The sequence below is a fragment of the Xenopus tropicalis genome, chromosome 6 (genome assembly GCF_000004195.4).
Source record: "Xenopus tropicalis strain Nigerian chromosome 6, UCB_Xtro_10.0, whole genome shotgun sequence".
Taxonomy (NCBI): domain Eukaryota; kingdom Metazoa; phylum Chordata; class Amphibia; order Anura; family Pipidae; genus Xenopus; species Xenopus tropicalis.
This window is the reverse complement of record NC_030682.2, coordinates 40933029-40952074: the sequence shown is the minus strand read 5'-3', so window position 1 is coordinate 40952074 and position 19046 is coordinate 40933029. Positions and strand designations below refer to the sequence as shown.

General features: G+C 39.6%; 2 protein-coding genes across 5 annotated transcripts in view; one reads left to right on the top strand and one right to left on the bottom strand.

Moving 5' to 3' along the window:
- gsdme (gasdermin E) overlaps positions 1 to 6623 on the top strand; it is a 33044-nt gene extending 26421 nt beyond the window's left edge. For all 3 annotated transcript variants that reach the window (XM_012965576.3, XM_002933399.5, XM_031904105.1), the window contains 4 exons: positions 2846 to 2973; positions 3391 to 3577; positions 4480 to 4553; positions 5534 to 6623. In XM_012965576.3, the coding sequence (XP_012821030.1) occupies positions 2846 to 2973; positions 3391 to 3577; positions 4480 to 4553; positions 5534 to 5761 (617 nt within the window). In that variant the 3' untranslated portion in view covers positions 5762 to 6623. The remainder of the gene's footprint in view (positions 1 to 2845; positions 2974 to 3390; positions 3578 to 4479; positions 4554 to 5533) is intronic.
- Positions 6624 to 18204: 11581 nt separating this feature from the next.
- Positions 18205 to 19046, bottom strand: part of mpp6 (membrane protein, palmitoylated 6) — a 32920-nt gene continuing 32078 nt past the window's right edge. For both annotated transcript variants that reach the window (XM_012964770.3, NM_001017060.2), the window contains 1 exon segment: positions 18205 to 18736. In XM_012964770.3, the coding sequence (XP_012820224.1) occupies positions 18560 to 18736 (177 nt within the window). In that variant the 3' untranslated portion in view covers positions 18205 to 18559.

Sequence of the window (19046 nt, the reverse complement as noted above, 5' to 3'; positions counted from 1 at the left end):
TTTAGTGAAACACTTCAGAAGATGTTCTGTATATACAAGTGAATTAGTGTTTGTGTGTAAACTGCATTTCATTTATTCTGTTGACCTGAACTGTAATATCTTTAAAGGAGAAGGAAAGTTAAAAATCACTGGGTGGTGCTTGTGATTGTAATCGCTTACCTGCCACGTGGGCTGGTGCTCCTGTTAGGAAAAAAACGCACCAGCCTGGGGTAGCTGCGAGAGAGTGATCCTCTTCCTTCTCTCTACAGAATCCTGGGGCCCGCGCATGCGCAGTAGAGCACTTTGTGTTAAGTTTGGCTAGTGATCCTCTTCCATCTTCTTTCTTTGCGCTGCTTGTGCATGCACCGTAGTGAAAAGCTACCCCAGGCTGGTGCTGTTTTCTCCTAACAGGAGTAAAAGGTAAGCAATTACAATCACTTGGGGTGCCTAACATTTTGCACCCCCCCAGTGGTTTTTACCTTTCCTTCTACTTTAATGAATACAGTTAATCTGGGCTGTCCTTGGGGGATATAATCAAGTGGTAATAAGCTTGCTTGGAATAAAAAGTATCTATTACCTTAGAACAAAACCCTCCCCCAACAGCAGGCCCCTTCCATCCAGGGCTGCTTTAAGGTACCAGAAGGCCCTTGGCAAAATTCATTGGTGGGCCCCCCTCTACCCCAAGAAATTTGTGTTAGAGTAACCCTCAAGCACCCTCATGTACGTTCCATACAGTAAGGCAGGCAGCGAAGAAATGGTCTGTGCTAAGGGAAGTAGACATGATCCCCAGGTGTGCTGCCCTGGACAAACAGCCCTAGGAGTAGAATTTTATTAAATAACACAGCTTCCATTACCCCGCTCCCTGCAGCACCTGTTATCATCAAAAGTGTCTGAAAATATAATGCTGCTGAGTTGCAAAGATAGGGACTCTTCAGACAGTAGCGGGTAGTGTGGGGCAGGGTGCATGTGGAGAGGGCCTGTGGCTGGGGGGCAGTTTTGTTCTCTTTTAAACATGAGAGTTGCCTTCTGTTCACAGTTTTTTGTGGATCTTTTGTACTGAGACCCACTATGCAGTGTTAATGCACATTTGATGCACATGTTTTTAAAATGTTAAGTGACTAAAGAGATAGCAGTAAACAGTGTATTATTAGTTTGTTATTAATAAAAAATTATTGCACATACAACACAACTGATAAAAGCAGACTTATGTGACACAATGGTCATCATACCACCAAAAAATGCCCATTACCTACCTAGTCCACTGGGTTGCATAACTTATTTTGTATAGTCTAGTCTTGTAGTTAGGTAGGATGTGGGAATGGCATAGAAGAACCTGATGCATTATAGCTACCCCAGTTAGAAAAGCAGATTAATTCCATTTAGTCATTAGAAGCATAATACATTTCCCGCAGGAAGAACAGTAATGAAATGTCATCTGGTCACTGGTTACCGAAGCAAAAGAATACTCTCTTGTCTGCTTAACAGGGAAAGACAGCTGTGTCTGCAAACCTAGTCTCTTAATCCCAGTCAATGTGTGTACCTGTATGTGTGTGTCTGAATATGGGTTCCCTACTCTGGTAACCGGTTATCCAGAAAGCTCAGAATACAGTTATTCTGGGCTGTCCATGGAGGGAGTAATCTCTCATGGAGTCCATTTTAACCAAATAATTCTAATTTTTAAAAAGCTATTTTAAAAATGAATGGACCTTGTGTTTGATCCTAACTCAGCTGCATGAGTTCATATTGGTGGCAAAACAATAATTTAACCCAAAACCTACTCCCAAGCATAAGGATAATGCATTCTATATATATAAACCAACTCATAGGTTCCTCTAAGTAGAATGTAATCCTTTTTTAGCTTGAGTCTGGAAATTCTGCCACTAAAAATAGTTGCATATAGGGATAAAGTAAGAGAGATTTAATGGCAGCAAGGCCCAAAGTGCTAGAGAATGTACTATAGAGATCTGGCTTATATACAATCTGATCACGTTTAAGGCTTTTGCAGAAAGTGCTCCTTAAATCCTTGGGCACATTATGCTTTGCATAAGAAAAAAAAGGACAGATTTGGCTCATTCAAGCAAAACCAAAGATTTGACTTTAAATTTGTATTTAGTTGCATTATTATGGGTAAAGTATCTCCTGACCAAAGCATTGGCCTCACAGGCTGATCCACCCCAGAGAAACGGGAACATAAGATTAAAACATAAGCGAAAGATTTTGGAGACTTAGCGCCACATGGAAATGTTGCCTGATTTCCCGCAGAATTAATCTACTGAATTCACTCATTCACTCATCTCGACTGGCACAGTTGTTCTCAGTTAACGTGTCCATTCCGTGCCGCTCCCACTTACCTTATTCAATCGTACAACATAATTAAATTCTCTCTTATTATGCAGTTCCCTTTCCGTATAATAATATGGCAAGTGGTTGCCAGCAGCTTTATTCTTTTATTCTCCCTGTAAGGCTTACCCTAATACTGAATAATCTTTTTATGCCAGATATTTGGATACCCCACTATTTTTTTTTTATATAGAAAACTTCAGAATAACCAGTTGATTGATAAAGATATACTGCTACATTTTTTGGGCGATTCTTTCATTGTTCATAGCTCAAACAATACACCTTGATCTCCCATTATACAATATTTTTTCCAACTACAGCCAATATTTCAAAGTATTTTTCTTGAAAAGAGAAAAAAGCACAAAGAAGCTGGACAAACATTCCTATGTCTCAGATACCCATTAACAATATTCTACTAGATAAATGGCTTCTATATGCTGTGAGCTGTTAATATCAGATTTATGCGTGGGATTTTCTTTGTTCTCTTCAAAGCAACCTGATCATTTATTTTTCGGTCTCCCAAAAGGAATTGCAGCACATGAGAAACACTTTTCTGCATGGAAACAGCTTCCGGATGTCCAGTGTCTAGAGCTGTATACACTGCTGTGTCAAATCCTTTATGATGGTCAAGCACTGTCTAAGCTACATGCTGTGGTAAGAGCAATACATGGAAATCTCTTTGTGTGCTGCCTTTTGCAGTTTGCATGTAGCAGACAGTCACTAAACTGAGTCATATTTGTTGAAGTCATTGGCTTTCAAGTCTTTGTTAAGGGCAAATGATGAACGCAGTACTGCATATTGTGATCTTTAAGACATGGAACTGAGGTACTGTTGTAAATATTTTGTTTGTATAATGCATATGGCTGTTTAGGTAACACAGAGAAATATAGTTTAACCATTGATGTGTAATCTTATATTTAAACTGCCCACAGAAGGAAATTGACTACAAATATAAACTGTATAGCGGCTATGAAGTCTCACAGTTCACTCACAGTTCACAGGGACAGATTTTTTGCCCGCTCGCTAATGATCAGTCAGTAAGTGCCTTTTTTTATTTTTTCCTTTTGGCAGGTAGAAGATCTGTGTTCAAAACGGAAGCCCACTCAGGCAGCTTTTGATGAGTTAATGCCTTCCCAGAGGATAATAGCAGAGAACATTCTGTACCTTTCTGGATATGATATGCCAAATGGAAAGTTTCTACATGCAGCTAATCGGGAACTGCTCGTGGCACTGCACATCCTCACAAGCGCTCTTAATGGTGATTGATATTCTCTCATTAGCTTCTTAAACAAATGATTTTACATCATCATTATTTGCTTGTATTGCCCTAGAAAACTATATTTCATTCCATAAATGTATTTGAATATGTTCTTCAAAGGTGTTTTAATAGCAGTATTCTGACACTGCCATTAGATCATCCAAGGATTAACATAAAACGGTGCTAAAATATAAATGTTTTCCTAAATTACAAGCTGTTAGCAGATAGGTAACAGACATTTTAATTTACAGTGAATTTACTGTACTTAAAAGAGCCACAAGCAAACACTTTTTAAGCATATTAAACATTCAAACTTTGTTCTTTACAAATGTTTGGGGTACTCACCGTGGTTTAAAGGGGTCTTCCAGTCAAAAATTGTTTTTGCGTAATGAAATAAAATGTGGTTTTAACCTCATAATAGTGGGAAATTTCATTCTACCACATTTTCCTGCAGTTAAGACGGATCACCAAATGAATGTGTTTATATATAAATAAATATATGCACATTCATTCCATAACCACTTTATATTAAGTAGTCGAGTCACCTTAAGTTCCATTGCCTCAGATTTTTACAATAGGGAGTACATTACTTGCTATATGTAGCACCAGCAGATTACACAATCATTTACAATAAGTTATAACAGAAGAGGCCCTAGAAGTATTTTTGGGGCCTCTTCTTTGAAGATTCACCTTCACCAGGGCTTTCCAACCTAAGGTATGTACCTTAGGTTGGAAAGCCCTGGTGAAGGTGAATCTCACAATGAATATGGTGATGCCCAGTAGAACAGGATTTCAGTTCTGCTTTCAGTATCACTGGTGTTACTTTGAGTTACTTTGTTGATAGGGAAATGACTGTGCGTAACTAAGCTTTGGAACCCAATAACAACCCATTTTCATGACAGAGTTATCAGACTCGGCTTTGGCAGTTCTTGGCACTTGCTGTGAGCTTCAGCTTTTACCCGTATTCTCTGCTTTGGTGAGTGGTTTCTTTAGTTATCGTGGTTTATTAATTACAGGAACGGGATCTGTTATCCAGAAACCCTTTATCCAGAAAGCTCTGCATTACAGAAAAGCCATTTCCCATAGTTTTTTCTGAATTAAATAATTCTAATTTTTTTCAATTATTTCCCAACTAAGATATAATTAATCCTTAATGGGGGCAAAACAATCCTATTGGGTTTATTTAGTGTTCAGATGATTTTTTAGTAGACTGGATTATGGAAATCCAAATCATGGGGAAACCCCTCATCTGGAGAACCCAAGGTCCTGAGCATTCTGGATAACAGGTCCCATAGCTGTACCACAAATTGCATTTTGTAATATGGAAATGTTAACCTATCAGATCCTATCACAGTGATAAAAATAAATAATGGGTATTTAAATTCTATTATTATAACCCAGATTAATATGTACTGTGTAATTAATAAATTAAAATTGTTACTTGAAAAGGGTGCAATGTACATTCTTGAATTAAAACAAACAGTTACATTGCCCATTAGTTATAATATATAATTTCAGGTTCACTTTGTAAAACAAACTACCAAGCTTCAGGCTAAACTCCAAATAAACTGCTTCCTGTCTGTATCCAAAGCCAATTGCTCAGATGGGTATTACTGTCTACAAATTTATAATAAAAGTGTGCAGCCCAAAACCCACTGGGTTGGCCTGAATACCCCACGCTTAACCAAATTACTTACAGTTATTGATTGTCACAGTTCTCTCTGAATGGACCAGAGCAATATAAACTCTTTATACACTATACCCCTCATTTAATAAAAATAAATCTTGCATTTAGAGCTGCAATAGGTAATTCCCAGTTGATGTTCTTAACTGGAAAACTAGAGAAATAAATAATTATAAGTATATATACATATGCTGTATTTATGTAGAGAAATATTCCCAATAGAAAAGTGTTGCTTTTTAAGATCTTACAAAATACTTTCATGTTTTGTTTAGATGAATATGTCATCAGATGAAGGACTTTGTTCAACAACAGAACCAGCTCTGATGGATTTCCTTGACCAAGAAAGATTTTATGTTTCACAAAAACTATTTGCTTTATTCAACATTGAGCTTGAAATAAAGGAGGATTTCATATATGCAGCAACGGCAGAGGATCCTGGCTTTTTACCACTTATTCTTTTTATCGTAATCACGGGTCTGCAGTTATTGAAGAGAGACTGATGGAAACTATTGGAGGGGGTTCTAATCCTTGTTACTCCAGGACTGTGTAATAACATATAATGGATCCCCTACTTTACTACAAAGCACTCTTTTTGCTTTTTCAAGACTGTTAAAGATTCTCATCACCAGCTCCTTAATCAGCCTCTCACCGCCTCTTGTTTCTGTTTATCATTATATATATACATGGTGGGATGTACTAGGGACTTTAACAGATCTAGACCCTCTTGCAGGTCCAACCATGCGTTAGTCCCTCATTTAATAATGCCAAGGATACAAACATAAGAGAAACATTTAATTATCAGTCATTCAGCCATGATTCCAAGAATAAATACACTTTTACCTGAAATTTTACGCAAATTTACTTTCAAGCTGGGGTTTCAGCTGTAACTAATGGAGCAAACAAACTTTCTCCCCAAATGTCACAGCCTTCAGGCTCAGCCCCACAGTTCGGGATCCGCTGTTTTGTTTCCAATGTACTTTGTCATTTTTTGCGTCTTGTACATTTTAACAATCTCCCCAATCTTCTTTTATGTTAAAACCCAACTAATTTACTGATCTTGAGAAGTGACCTGAGGAACTCTTTATCAAAGCCAAAAAGGATGTTTTCTGCCCAAATATCTGAAAATACCTTTTATTGTTGTCACTGTGACTTGTTGTCCGTAAATCACTTCAATCCCATAACGTAACACACAGGAGCAGACCATTTCTGGCAGTTAGGCAATGGAAATATATTTCTGGCAGCAATTTTCACTGACACCAATAGACAGGTATTTTTGGATGCTTTGTTGTCAACGCTGGAGCGTGAGAAAATAAACTGTGTGCCATTATAGTTTATCCCTAATAAAGTAAAACATAATTCCAAGCAACTTTCCAATGTGAATTTATTAAAAAATGTCAGCGCTTTAAACGTTATTTGTAAATGTAATTGCTATTGAAAGCAGCATTTGCTGAACTCCTGGTTGTTACTTGTTAAACAATGTTGCAAAGGTCAGTTTCCTCCAGCCATACAGGTCTGTCAGTCTGCTGCCCTGTGTTACATTGTTTCTAATGCAGAGCCACCGGGGCACAGAATAGAAAACTACACTACTTCTAATAGCAGTTATATATACAAATAATTTCAAAAACCATTGCAAATTTGTAATGAATGGATATTTCAGAGATGCTTAGAGTTATGTTTTCTTTTATTAGGCAAAACATTTTATTTTGGGTTGATTTGTCCTTTAAATGTAAATTGTATTGCTGTTTGGTACCCTAAGGGGCTTCTCCTCTGGTGGAGAAACTACCGGCCAATTCCACCCTATGTATGTGCAATGAGTTACAGGAAGGAAACGGTTAGAATTCGGCCAGAAAAGTGCTTGTGTGTGCATTTTTTGTTCACCTTTGAATTAACTTTTAGGGGCTGATTTACTTACCCACGAACGGGTCGAATGGAGTCCGATTGCGTTTTTTTCGTAATGATCGGTATATTGCGATTTTTTCGTATGTTTTGCGATTTTTTCGGATTCTTTACGAATTTTTCGTTACCAATACGATTTTTGCGTAAAAACGCGAGTTTTCGTATCCATTACGAAAGTTGCGTAAAAAGTTGCGCATTTTTCGTAGCGTTAAAACTTCCGCGAAAAGTTGCGCATTTTTCGTAGCGTTAAAACTTAACGCTACGAAAAATGCGCAACTTTTCGCGGAAGTTTTAACGCTACGAAAAATGCGCAACTTTTTACGCAACTTTAGTAATGGATACGAAAAACTCGCGTTTTTACGCAAAAATCGTATTGGTAACGAAAAATTCGTAAAGAATCCGAAAAAATCGCAAAACATACGATAAAGTCGCAAAATGTTCGTTTTCAAGTCGGAACTTTTCCAATTCGGGTCGGATTCGTGGGTTAGTAAATCAGCCCCTTAGTATGAAGTAGAGGGTGATTTTCTGAACAATTTGCAATTGGTCTTTGTTTTGTATTATGTATAGTTTATGAATTGTTTAGCTTTTTGTTCTGCAGCTCTCCAGTTTGGAATTATGGCAGCTATCTGGTTACTAGGGCCTGAATTATCCTAGCAACCAGGCAGTGGCTTGAATGAAAGACTAGAATATGAACACCTAAATAAAAAAATAAGTAATAAGAAATGGCAATAATGATAAAATTGTAGCTTCACAGAGCAATAGTTTCTTGGATGCTGGGGTCAGTGACCCCCATTTTGCAAGCGTGAAAGAGTCAGAAGAAGGCAAATAATTGAATTTAAAATAAATAATGAAGACTAATTAAAGAGTTGATAAAAATTGCCCATTCTCTAATATACTAAAAGGTAACTAGAAGGCGAACAACCCCTTTTACTAATGCTGAGGAGCTCAGTTGAAATATTATTGATGTTTGTGTGGATCTGTATTGGTATAACTGCTATGAAACAGCACTTCAAATAAAAACTGACTGTAGGCCCGGGTTAGCAGGCTTCTCCCTAGCAGCACAGTCAGCTGCCCAATAACAACCACAGCTATTCTCTGTTTTTATCTAGATCCCACAGAATCTCATGATTAGGGTCACCATTTTCTCATTTTGTCTTTTTTTCAATAAATATTAAAATGCAGATCATGTTGATATTGGATAAACTTTATTGTAATAAAAATATAGAACCAATAATGCAACAATAATGAATTGTTCTCTACAGAGTATAATATAGTACAGGATCCCTGAGACCTAGGGGCAGATTTACTAAGACACGAATGCTCCGAGTGTATTTTCGATGAATTTTCCGTCGCATGCGATACTTTTTCGACGCTAGAAATTTGTTTTAAAGTATTGGACACAATTGCAAAGAATGCACTTCTGTTTTCTGCCACAACGAGACTGAAAATGTGGGGGAAAACACTGCATTGTGGGTAAAAAAATGATGGTGAAACTGCATTTCCAACAGTGCCCTTGTTATCGTAAATAAGGTTTCTCCTTGTGTTCAGCATTTCTAAATGTATGGTGCGGCAACTTGGAGTTTTATTGCCACAGTAATGTAAAAGGAATATTTGAAATTTTTTGATAAAATATATATTTTAAACTAAAGGTTTATGGTTGCTTTCTGAGCTGTATATATATTAAAATTCCTAAATGTAAATACCTTGGTACATATAAAGGATAATGTTCTCCATATGGTTTAACACATAGGTACATGGGTGAGCCCCTGGTTTGGGATCACTGCCTTAGATCATATGAAGACTTAAGGTTTCAGGCTGAGCTCACCCGTTGGAGGCAGCCCTTCCCCTAAAATAACATGTATCCATGTACTGTAAATATCACACCTCTGCACAATCACACTCCTTACAAACACTTACATATGCAATGGCCAGAGTCTGCTTTGTGGCCTCCTCCCCTCTCCCACACTGCTGAGCATTTACTCCAATAAACATTCACTTCTCTTTCACCTCACCCCCTGCATTGCTCACACCTCAGGCTCAGACTTTAAGCTCCCACATTGTTCCCCTGTACACACCTCAGACTGTAGGGGCAGTGCCAGCATTGTGTTACTGTATGTACTGCCTGCCCTGTGTGGCTGTGGGTATGGCACACAGGCAGGGGTTTGTTAGCATTTGAAAATAGCCCTTAAATGGTCCCTAAGGTGTGTAATTATGTGCTGGGGTTGCTGTGCTATCCACAGGGGAGGAGGAGGCATATGGATTTAAGGGTGTGTCGTAATATGACATAATATAATTCTTTCAGATATGAATGAAGGGTGATATCCCTACAGTGAGCACCAAGCATTTTTTGCTGCGCTACCACCATTAATGTGGGCATGGTCTAAAAAGCTCTTAGGATTTGGACACAGTTCGGCCAGGACTGTGGATTCGGCCGAAACCGAACCCTGCAGAAAAAAGCCTGGATTCGGCCCGAATCCTGAACCAAATCCGGGAATCGGTGCATCCCTACATTTAATACTATTAGTATTTCAGACAAATGTTGACAAATCAATTGAATGCATAAAGGTGAGAACCTAAATTTAGTGGATACAAATTGTTTCAGACACTACAATTACCTGCCCCCACACCAGGCTTGTAAAATCAGTAAATTTATTGAATACAGGTATGGGATCCATTTTAGAGAAACCTGTTATCCAGAAAACTGCAAAAAGGCCATCTCCCATAGACTCTATTTTAATCCAATAAAAAATTAATTCCCTTTTCTCTGTAATAATAAAACAGTACCTTGTAACAGATCCCAACTAAGATATAATTAATCCTTATTGGGGGCAGAACACTCCTATTGGGTTTATAAATATATACATACAGTGGTGTGAAAAACTATTTGCCCCCTTCCTGATTTCTTATTCTTTTGCATGTTTGTCACACAAAATGTTTCTGATCATCAAACACATTTAACTATTAGTCAAAGATAACACAAGTAAACACAAAATGCAGTTTTTAAATGAGGGTTTTTATTATTTAGGGAGAAAAAAAATCCAAACCTACATGGCCCTGTGTGAAAAAGTAATTGCCCCCTGAACCTAATAACTGGTTGGGCCACCCTTAGCAGCAATAACTGCAATCAAGCGTTTGCGATAACTTGCAACGAGTCTTTTACAGCGCTCTGGAGGAATATTGGCCCACTCATCTTTGCAGAATTGTTGTAATTCAGCTTTATTTGAGGGTTTTCTAGCATGAACCGCCTTTTTAAGGTCATGCCACAACATCTCAATAGGATTCAGGTCAGGACTTTGACTAGGCCACTCCAAAGTCTTCATTTTGTTTTTCTTCAGCCATTCAGAGGTGGATTTGCTGGTGTGTTTTGGGTCATTGTCCTGCTGCAGCACCCAAGATCGCTTCAGCTTGAGTTGACGAACAGATGGCCGGACATTCTCCTTCAGGATTTTTTGGTAGACAGTAGAATTCATGGTTCCATCTATCACAGCAAGCCTTCCAGGTCCTGAAGCAGCAAAACAACCCCAGACCATCACACTACCACCACCATATTTTACTGTTGGTATGATGTTCTTTTTCTGAAATGCTGTGTTACTTTTACGCCAGATGTAACGGGACACGCACCTTCCAAAAAGTTCAACTTTTGTCTCGTCGATCCACAAGGTATTTTCCCAAAAGTCTTGGCAATCATTGAGATGTTTTTTAGCAAAATTGAGACGAGCCATAATGTTCTTTTTGCTTAAAAGTGGTTTGCGCCTTGGAAATCTGCCATGCAGGCCGTTTTTGCCCAGTCTCTTTCTTATGGTGGAGTCGTGAACACTGACCTTAATTGAGGCAAGTGAGGCCTGCAGTTCTTTAGATGTTGTCCTGGGGTCTTTTGTGGCCTCTCAGATGAGTTGTCTCTGCGCTCTTGGGGTAATTTTGGTTGGCCGGCCACTCCTGGGAAGGTTCACCATTTGTGGATAATGGCTCTCACTGTGGTTCGCTGGAGTCCCAAAGCTTTAGAAATGGCTTTATAACCTTTACCAGACTGATAGATCTCAATTACTTTTGTTCTCATTTGTTCCTGAATTTCTTTGGATCTTGGCATGATCTCTAGCTTTTGAGGTGCTTTTGGTCTACTTCTCTGTGTCAGGTAGCTCCTATTTAAGTGATTTCTTGATTGAAACAGGTGTGGCAGTAATCAGGCCTGGGGGTGACTACAGAAATTGAACATTGAATTGATAAACCACAGTTAAGTTATTTTTTAACAAGGGGGGCAATCACTTTTTCACACAGGGCCATGTAGATTTGGAGTTTTTTTTCTCCCTTAATAACGTAAACCTTCATTTAAAAACTGCATTTTGTGTTCAATTATGTTATCTTTGACTAATAGTTAACGTTTTTTGATGAGCAGAAACATTTAAGTGTGACAAACATGCAAAAGAATAAGAAATCAGGAAGGGGGCAAATAGTTTTTCACACCACTGTATATATAATATAGTTATTTATTTAGTTATAATTTTAACTTGTTTACCAAAATCACTAGGGATGCATTGAATCCAGGATTCGGTTCGGTATTTGGCAGGGTTCGGATTCGGCTTTGGAAGGGTTAAATGTCTATGAGAACACTGAAATAAAAATGTTTTCGTCACGCACGCAGTAATGTTTAACCCTTCCGAATCCTAATTAGCATATGAATATTAGGGTTTGGTTCAGCCAGAACCGTGGGTTCAGCCGGATCAGAACCCTGCAGAAAAAAGCAGAATACCGAACCAAATCCTGGATTTGGTGCATCCCTATTAGTAACGTAGCAACGTAGTATCATCAGCAAAAACACAGCCAGTGCTTACAGTGCAAAGATACTCGCTGGAATACTAGATACTTACGGGAAGTAACATTATGTGTAATGAACTGGTGAATTTGTATGAAATGAACTTGGGAATTACAGTATGTGCTGCCCTTAATCTTGATGAATTTGCGCTTTTTAAACTGGTTATTTATATTTTATATTATTGACTTGGTTTGGTTAATGGAGTTCATAAAAGTTGATTACTTCAGACATTCAGCGTTTCACATCTAATTATAAAATGGGGTTTTATGAATGATTTATTATTGTAGGAATGGTTAGTAGATAACTGGGGCTTAGCTGTGTAAATTAACAGGCAATTTTGCCATAAAAACTATTAAGTGTTGCAGTATTGCCCTACCCACCACTGCTTGAGTACAATCTGATTTACTTCTCAAACTGAACTGTGGCGCTTGCATGGCTCATAGCAATGGATAGGGAACATGACTCCAGACTGATAGGATGAGATTTGGGGTAGAATGCTTCTCTGCTAGACTGGATATCCTGGGAGCAGTAGAAAAGTAGCCAAGGGCTTTAGTGACTTGCCCTGTGGTCTCATGACTTTATATATATACATGGAACTCCTCCGTGACTTATTCCTTATAATACACAGGAGCCATCAATACACTGTTTATATTCTTATAAACAGCTTAGTGATGTCATCCATTAGAATCGGTGGTTACCCTGTATAGAATATGAGGATATTAGAAGTCACCTTAAAGATCCATGACCTGCAGCCTCCTATGGTCATGGAACTGCTGTGACCTCAAATAGCCTTATATTTTACAATTTGGATAGATTATTCCCTATATATACTCGAGTATAAGCCGAGGTTTTCGCCAAAAAAAATGTGCCTCGGCTTATACTCGAGTCGATATACACTGCGCTGACATTCATCTCCCCTGTGTCTGTCCGCGTTCGCATGTGCGCAACCTTACTAGATGAACTCTGCTATCTCCTGTTGCCCATGGGGACGGCTGTCAGGTTATGCTAAGAGCTGTACATGGATAACAGATGAAGGACTGATGTTTTGCCACCCCCATCCATGAGTCGATATACTCTGCGCACACATGCGGACGCTGGCGGGCAGACACGGGGGGAGACGAATGTGTCGAAAGTGTCATGGGAGTGGTTTCGGTTCAGTAAGTAACTCAAGGACTCTCTGGTTTTTACTGTACCTGTAGGCTCTCAGTGGAGGATATCTTATATGTAATAGATCAAGGAGGATCTACCTATCTATCCCCTCTAATATTTTCCTTACTAATCCTGAGGCCTAATCCTAATTCTTTTTTATCAGGAATATTCTGCCTAATAGCCAGAATGGGCTCCCTGGTGCTCTCAGTTTTTCTCCACCTATGTACCTAGTGTTGCAGCTGCGTTTTGCTATAACATTAGATGACACAAGGGAGACGAATGTCAGCGCAGAGTATATCAACTCATGGATGGGGGTGGCAAAACATCAGTCCTTCATCTGTTATCCATGTACAGCTCTTAGTATAACCTGACAGCCGTCCCCATGGGCAACAGGAGATAGCAGAGTTCATCTAGTAAGGTTGTGCAACTGATAATAAGCACTGCTTCCTCAAAATTCTATAGTATTCCACTGGCTGGCTTTCCATAAGCACCCTGATATCCATATTGTGTCTCTAAGTAGGCAGCGAAAAGATGAACTAAAGTCTTACGTAGGATTTTATATTGAGCTTGTTGTACCAGGTCATGGGTGGAGCAGCCCCAAAACGGCAACATGCCTTCAAAGTCATTCACAGCGGCTCCCCATTTTCTTATCTCTCTCTTTATGAAGAGTTCACATGGGGTCACACTGAGTGTCCTATATTAATTATTTGATTATTGAAACTTAGCAGTAGCGGCTGCATTTCCCACCCTAGGCTTATACTCGAGTGAATAAGTTTTTCCAGTTTTCTTAGATAAAATTAGGTACCTCGGCTTATATTCGGATCGGCTTATACTCAAGTATATACGGTATATGGAACCTCGCTGTGAGCTAAGAGCGGCCTTACATGCTCAGCCACATTTTCGGGTGCAAGCACTTCCTTTTGTCTGTGTGAAACCAACTGTGAGTTGGGCTGGGATGAACCAATTGACATTGATGGAGCATTAGAATGATCACAAAAGTCTGCAGAAACAATCAAGAAAAATGCAAAAGACACGTGCAACATATTGAATTATTATTTTAATGTTTTCTCATTTTGGCTGTCATTTCATCAATATAAAGTCATAACTGTTAAATATCTTGAACCCAGTTAAACTGAAATAGAATCTCTCAGTAAATAGGCAGTGTATCCTTTGGAATAAGTTACTATTGATATCTTTCATAGGAATATTTAGTTACTCCCACCCTGCAGTCTTTACTTTGGTGCCAGGAGTCAGTCACTGACTATATTGGGTCACAGCTAGAACTTTTCTACTAATCATTTAGAAACTGATGTTAAATATTACGCATGAAACATTTCCAGTTAGTTGAGGCATGGTTACAATAGCAGCAGGTATCTTACAGCTACATCTGCTCCACTTGTGTTTGTTTGGCACTTTCTAGTGGGGATTTCATTAGGTTTGGGGGATAATATGCTGTAACTCTGCAGTAGCAAGTGCTGCCTCCCCAATACAAAACGGTCAATATAATAACATTAATGGAAACAATGAACGGACCCCAAAGCCATGATTTTACAAAACTGCTATTGTACAGCGTATGACAAATATCTACATGATTTAGGAAATATACAATACACATATTTTACAAAATTACTAGAACGTCACATTTTAGAAAATATATATCGACAGATTGCTTTGTTAGTGAGGAGACCCAAAAACAAAGTGATAAAGATGAACCCTCTTTCACCTAACGGCCTGTAACTTTGGTGCCAGCGGGCAGGGTATCCCAGCTTACACCCCTCTCATTATAGATATTATATATAAATTCAGCTGCAGTAAAGCTAAAGCAGGGCTCTCCATCCGTATGCAGCAGGAGGCTCGCCAATAAATAGATTATAGTAAGTGTTCCTTAGAAGTAAATAATCTGCCCACTGCAGGGAAACAGTTGGACAACACTAACAAATACAAATGTAATAATGTCTATTTATCCCTAAATACACACACCAAAAGGATTATTAGGAACACCATACTAATACGGTGTTTGACCCCCTTTCGCTTTCAGAACTGCCTTAATTCTACGTGGCATTGATTCAACAAGGTGCTGAACGCATTCTTTAGAAATGTTGGCCCATATTGATAGGATAGCATTTTGCAGTTGATGGAGATTTGTGGGATGCACATCCAGGGCACGAAGCTCCCGTTCCACCACATCCCAAAGATGCTCTATTGGGTTGAGATCTGGTGACTGTGGGGGCCATTTTAGTACAGTGAACTCATTGTCATGTTCAAGAAACCAATTTGAAATGATTCGAGCTTTGTGACATGGTGCATTATCCTGGTGGAAGTAGCCATCAGAGGATGGGTACATGGTGGTCATAAATGGATGGACATGGTCAGAAACAATGCTCAGGTAGGCCGTGGCATTTTAACGATGCCCAATTTGCACTAAGGGGCCTAACGTGTGCCAAGAAAACATCCCCCACGCCATTACACCACCACCAGCCTGCACAGTGGTAACAATGCATGATGGATCCATGTTCTCATTCTGTTTACGCCAAATTCTGACTCTACCATTTGAATGTCTGAACAGAAATCGAGACTCATCAGACCAGGCAACATTTTTCCAGTCTTCAACTGTCCAATTTTGGTGAGCTCGTGCAAATTGTAGCCTCTTTTTCCTATTTGTAGTGGAGATGAGTGGTACCCGGTGGGGTCTTCTGCTGTTGTAGCCCATCCGCCTCAAGGTTGTGCGTGTTGTGGCTTCACAAATGCTTTGCTGCATACCTCGGTTGTAACGAGTGGTTATTTCAGTCAAAGTTGCTCTTCTATCAGCTTGAATCAGTCGGCCCATTCTCCTCTGACCTCTAGCATGAACAAGGCATTTTCGCCCACAGGACTGCCGCATACTGGATGTTTTTCCCTTTTCACACCATTCTTTGTAAACCCTAGAAATGGTTGTGTGTGAAAATCCCAGTAACTGAGCAGATTGTGAAATACTCAGACCGGCCCGTCTGGCACCAACAACCATGCCACGCTCAAAATTGCTTAAATCACCTTTCTTTCCCATTCTGACATTCAGTTTGGAGTTCAGGAGATTGTCTTGACCAGGACCACACCCCCTAAATGCATTGAAGCAACTGGCATGTGATTGGTTGATTAGATAATTGCATTAATGAGAAATTGAACAGGTGTTCCTAATAATCCTTTTGGTGAGTGTATGTGGGGGCCAGAGATCCCAAGTTATCCCTACAATTCTAGGTATTTTGTCTCCCCAGTCGTCCTTGTATAACCTGTAGTGAAAAAAATCTGTGCGCTTGTTAAGCCGACTAAAAAACTCTCCAAAGCGTCTTCTGACAGCTTTCCTCAACTTAAACTCAGGTTTTTCAGCCCAAAAGTTCTTCATATCGGCCCTGTCAGGTGCTTCCCATTCAAGTCAATTTGACCCAGCAGGAAATATTGAATCACACCCCTACCCCCTGAAAAAAGATAGGTGCCCTTTAAGTTAACTGTATCACCCTTAAATTACTTCCCCCACTAAACGTGCTGGCTAATAGAGCTTGCACTCCATTTGGGGTAGACCATATATATATATTTTTTAGGTTGGGAGCTCCTGGGGTGGGCAGCCATGTTGTGAGTGAGCCCCTCATTATGTGCATGTGTGTAGGTGAGTTGCATCACTGCTTCTACACGAGCAGGGGAGTCTTGCTCATTATGCGCTTTCACACTAAGCAACATGGCCGCCGGCAGCTCCCGGCCTAGGGTTGACAGGGATTTTTTCCCCCAACTGGAGAGCAGCATTATAAACCCTGGTGGGAGAAGCAATTTCATTGTGATAGGTGCACTTTAAAATGAACAAAGCAGGACTTACCAACTGGAGACCTGTGGGAGGAATATGGGCCCCAGACTGCTTAAAAGCAATGACATTACATACAATTAATTATTTATTTTCTGGTATCTATAGAGGGTTGACACTTCTGCTGATAAATCATTCCCATCAGTCCCTGCCCCAGCGGAGCTTCCAGGCTAAGGTCCCCATTACATTCACACACACAGTAGAAACAATTTATCAGGAGCCAATTAACCTGCCTGTTTGTATTTGGAGTAAGAGAGAGGAAACTGCATTACCCAGAAGAAACCCAAGCAGGCGCAAGAGAGCATATAAACTCAAACAGAGCCCTGCCTGGGATCTTTAACATAATTTGGCCCACGGACATGCAGTACAGGTATGGGATCCCCTTTCAGGAAACCTGTTTTAGAAAGCTCACAGTTACAGGAAGCCATCTCCCATAGACTCCTCTTTAAGCAAATAATTCACATTTTTAAAAATGATTTCCTTTTTTTGTATTAATAAAACAGTACCTTGTACTTGATGGTAACTAAGTTGCATGAATCCATATTGGAGGTAAAACAATCCTATTGGGTTTATATAATGTTTCAATGAGTTTGAGCAGACTTAAGGTATGCAGAACCAAGTTAAGGACCCCCCCCCCCCCCCCCTCCTTTCTGGAAAACCTCTGGTCCCGAGCATTCTGGATAATTGATCCCATATGCCTGTATATCAACTAAACTGCCCACTGCATGGAAAAACTTGGACAGCACTGCCCTACAATATACAAATGCAATTATATTTATGTATGCATTGGAACTATTTATGAGGCAGGGGGCCCGGAGATTCCAAGTTATCCCCTTTACAATTCAGTCAGTTATTCTTGTAAAACCTAGTGGCAAAGCTCTGTGCGTGACTACAGACAAATGTGCTGGTTTATCTGTAAAAAAAAAAACTCCCAAAAATGGCCTCCTGATACCTTCCATCAACTAAAACTGCGCTTTGCAGTCAGCTGCTTCCCATTCAAGTGAATCTGAGGCAACACTGGGCTTTGTATCTCACCCCTCACAGCAGGTAATGTTACCCGGAGGCCTGTGGGCCAGATATGGAGCCCAAACTGGGCAAGAGCTCAGACTTCTGTGTATGATACATCACCAGATGAATAAGATTTGGCCCTCTGATATGTAGTATATGAAATACTCTGCACACTGCATGGTAAACACTGGGCAGCACTGCCCTTACACCTACAAATGTACCTATATAAGCATTTAACAGGAGAGGCTTACAAAATTTCAAGTATCCTTTATATCACAGTGAAAATGTAAGACCGAACGGCTATGTAAATGACAAATTTTCTTGAAGGAAAAAGGCAAATGTACACAGAGTTCACATAAAATGCTTGAACGCATTTCCTTCATGTAAAATGAATAGAAAGATTATCTGTAAAAGTTATAAAAATTAAAATAAATTACATATTTAAGCACACCTTCCCTTCAAAATGTTATATAAAAATTCCCAACAGTGTATGATCCTTGAAATCCTCTCAGGAAAAAAGCCACGAGTGCCGCAGGTCTGTGTGCCCTCTGTTTGGCCTTGCTCTGTATATTCTCGCTTCCCCACAGTAGCGCCCAACTGCTCCCATCAATAGACCCAGCTGATTGGAACCCATTGCTGTTCTGTCCTCAGTCTGTGCACAGCAGCCTGCAGTTTCTCAAAGGCTTTGTCTAAATTATCGTTCACTATTGTCACATCAAAGTAGTGGTTATAGGCTCTCGTGATCCGAGCGCTTTCGTCGACTGTTTTTTTCAAATCGGAATCCTATGGGAAGACAAAGCCGGAGAGATTTATATCTGTAGGGCCCAGCAGAACATACACGGCATATCTCTAGCAGTCTGTAAGGAAAATTGTGCTTGCACCCTGGGCAGCTGAACGGCGCTTACAGAAAGGCTACACAACTGTAAAGGTATTCACATCAATTTGGGCAACAACTCATTGCGATCAGTTGTTCAGTTAAATGACTCTAATGGGCTTATCTATCAATTTTCAAGTAACCATTCAAAAAAAACAAACAAACCTCAAACTTTTGATTATTTATTAATATGGAAAATTTAAGTTTAGAAACTTGAAA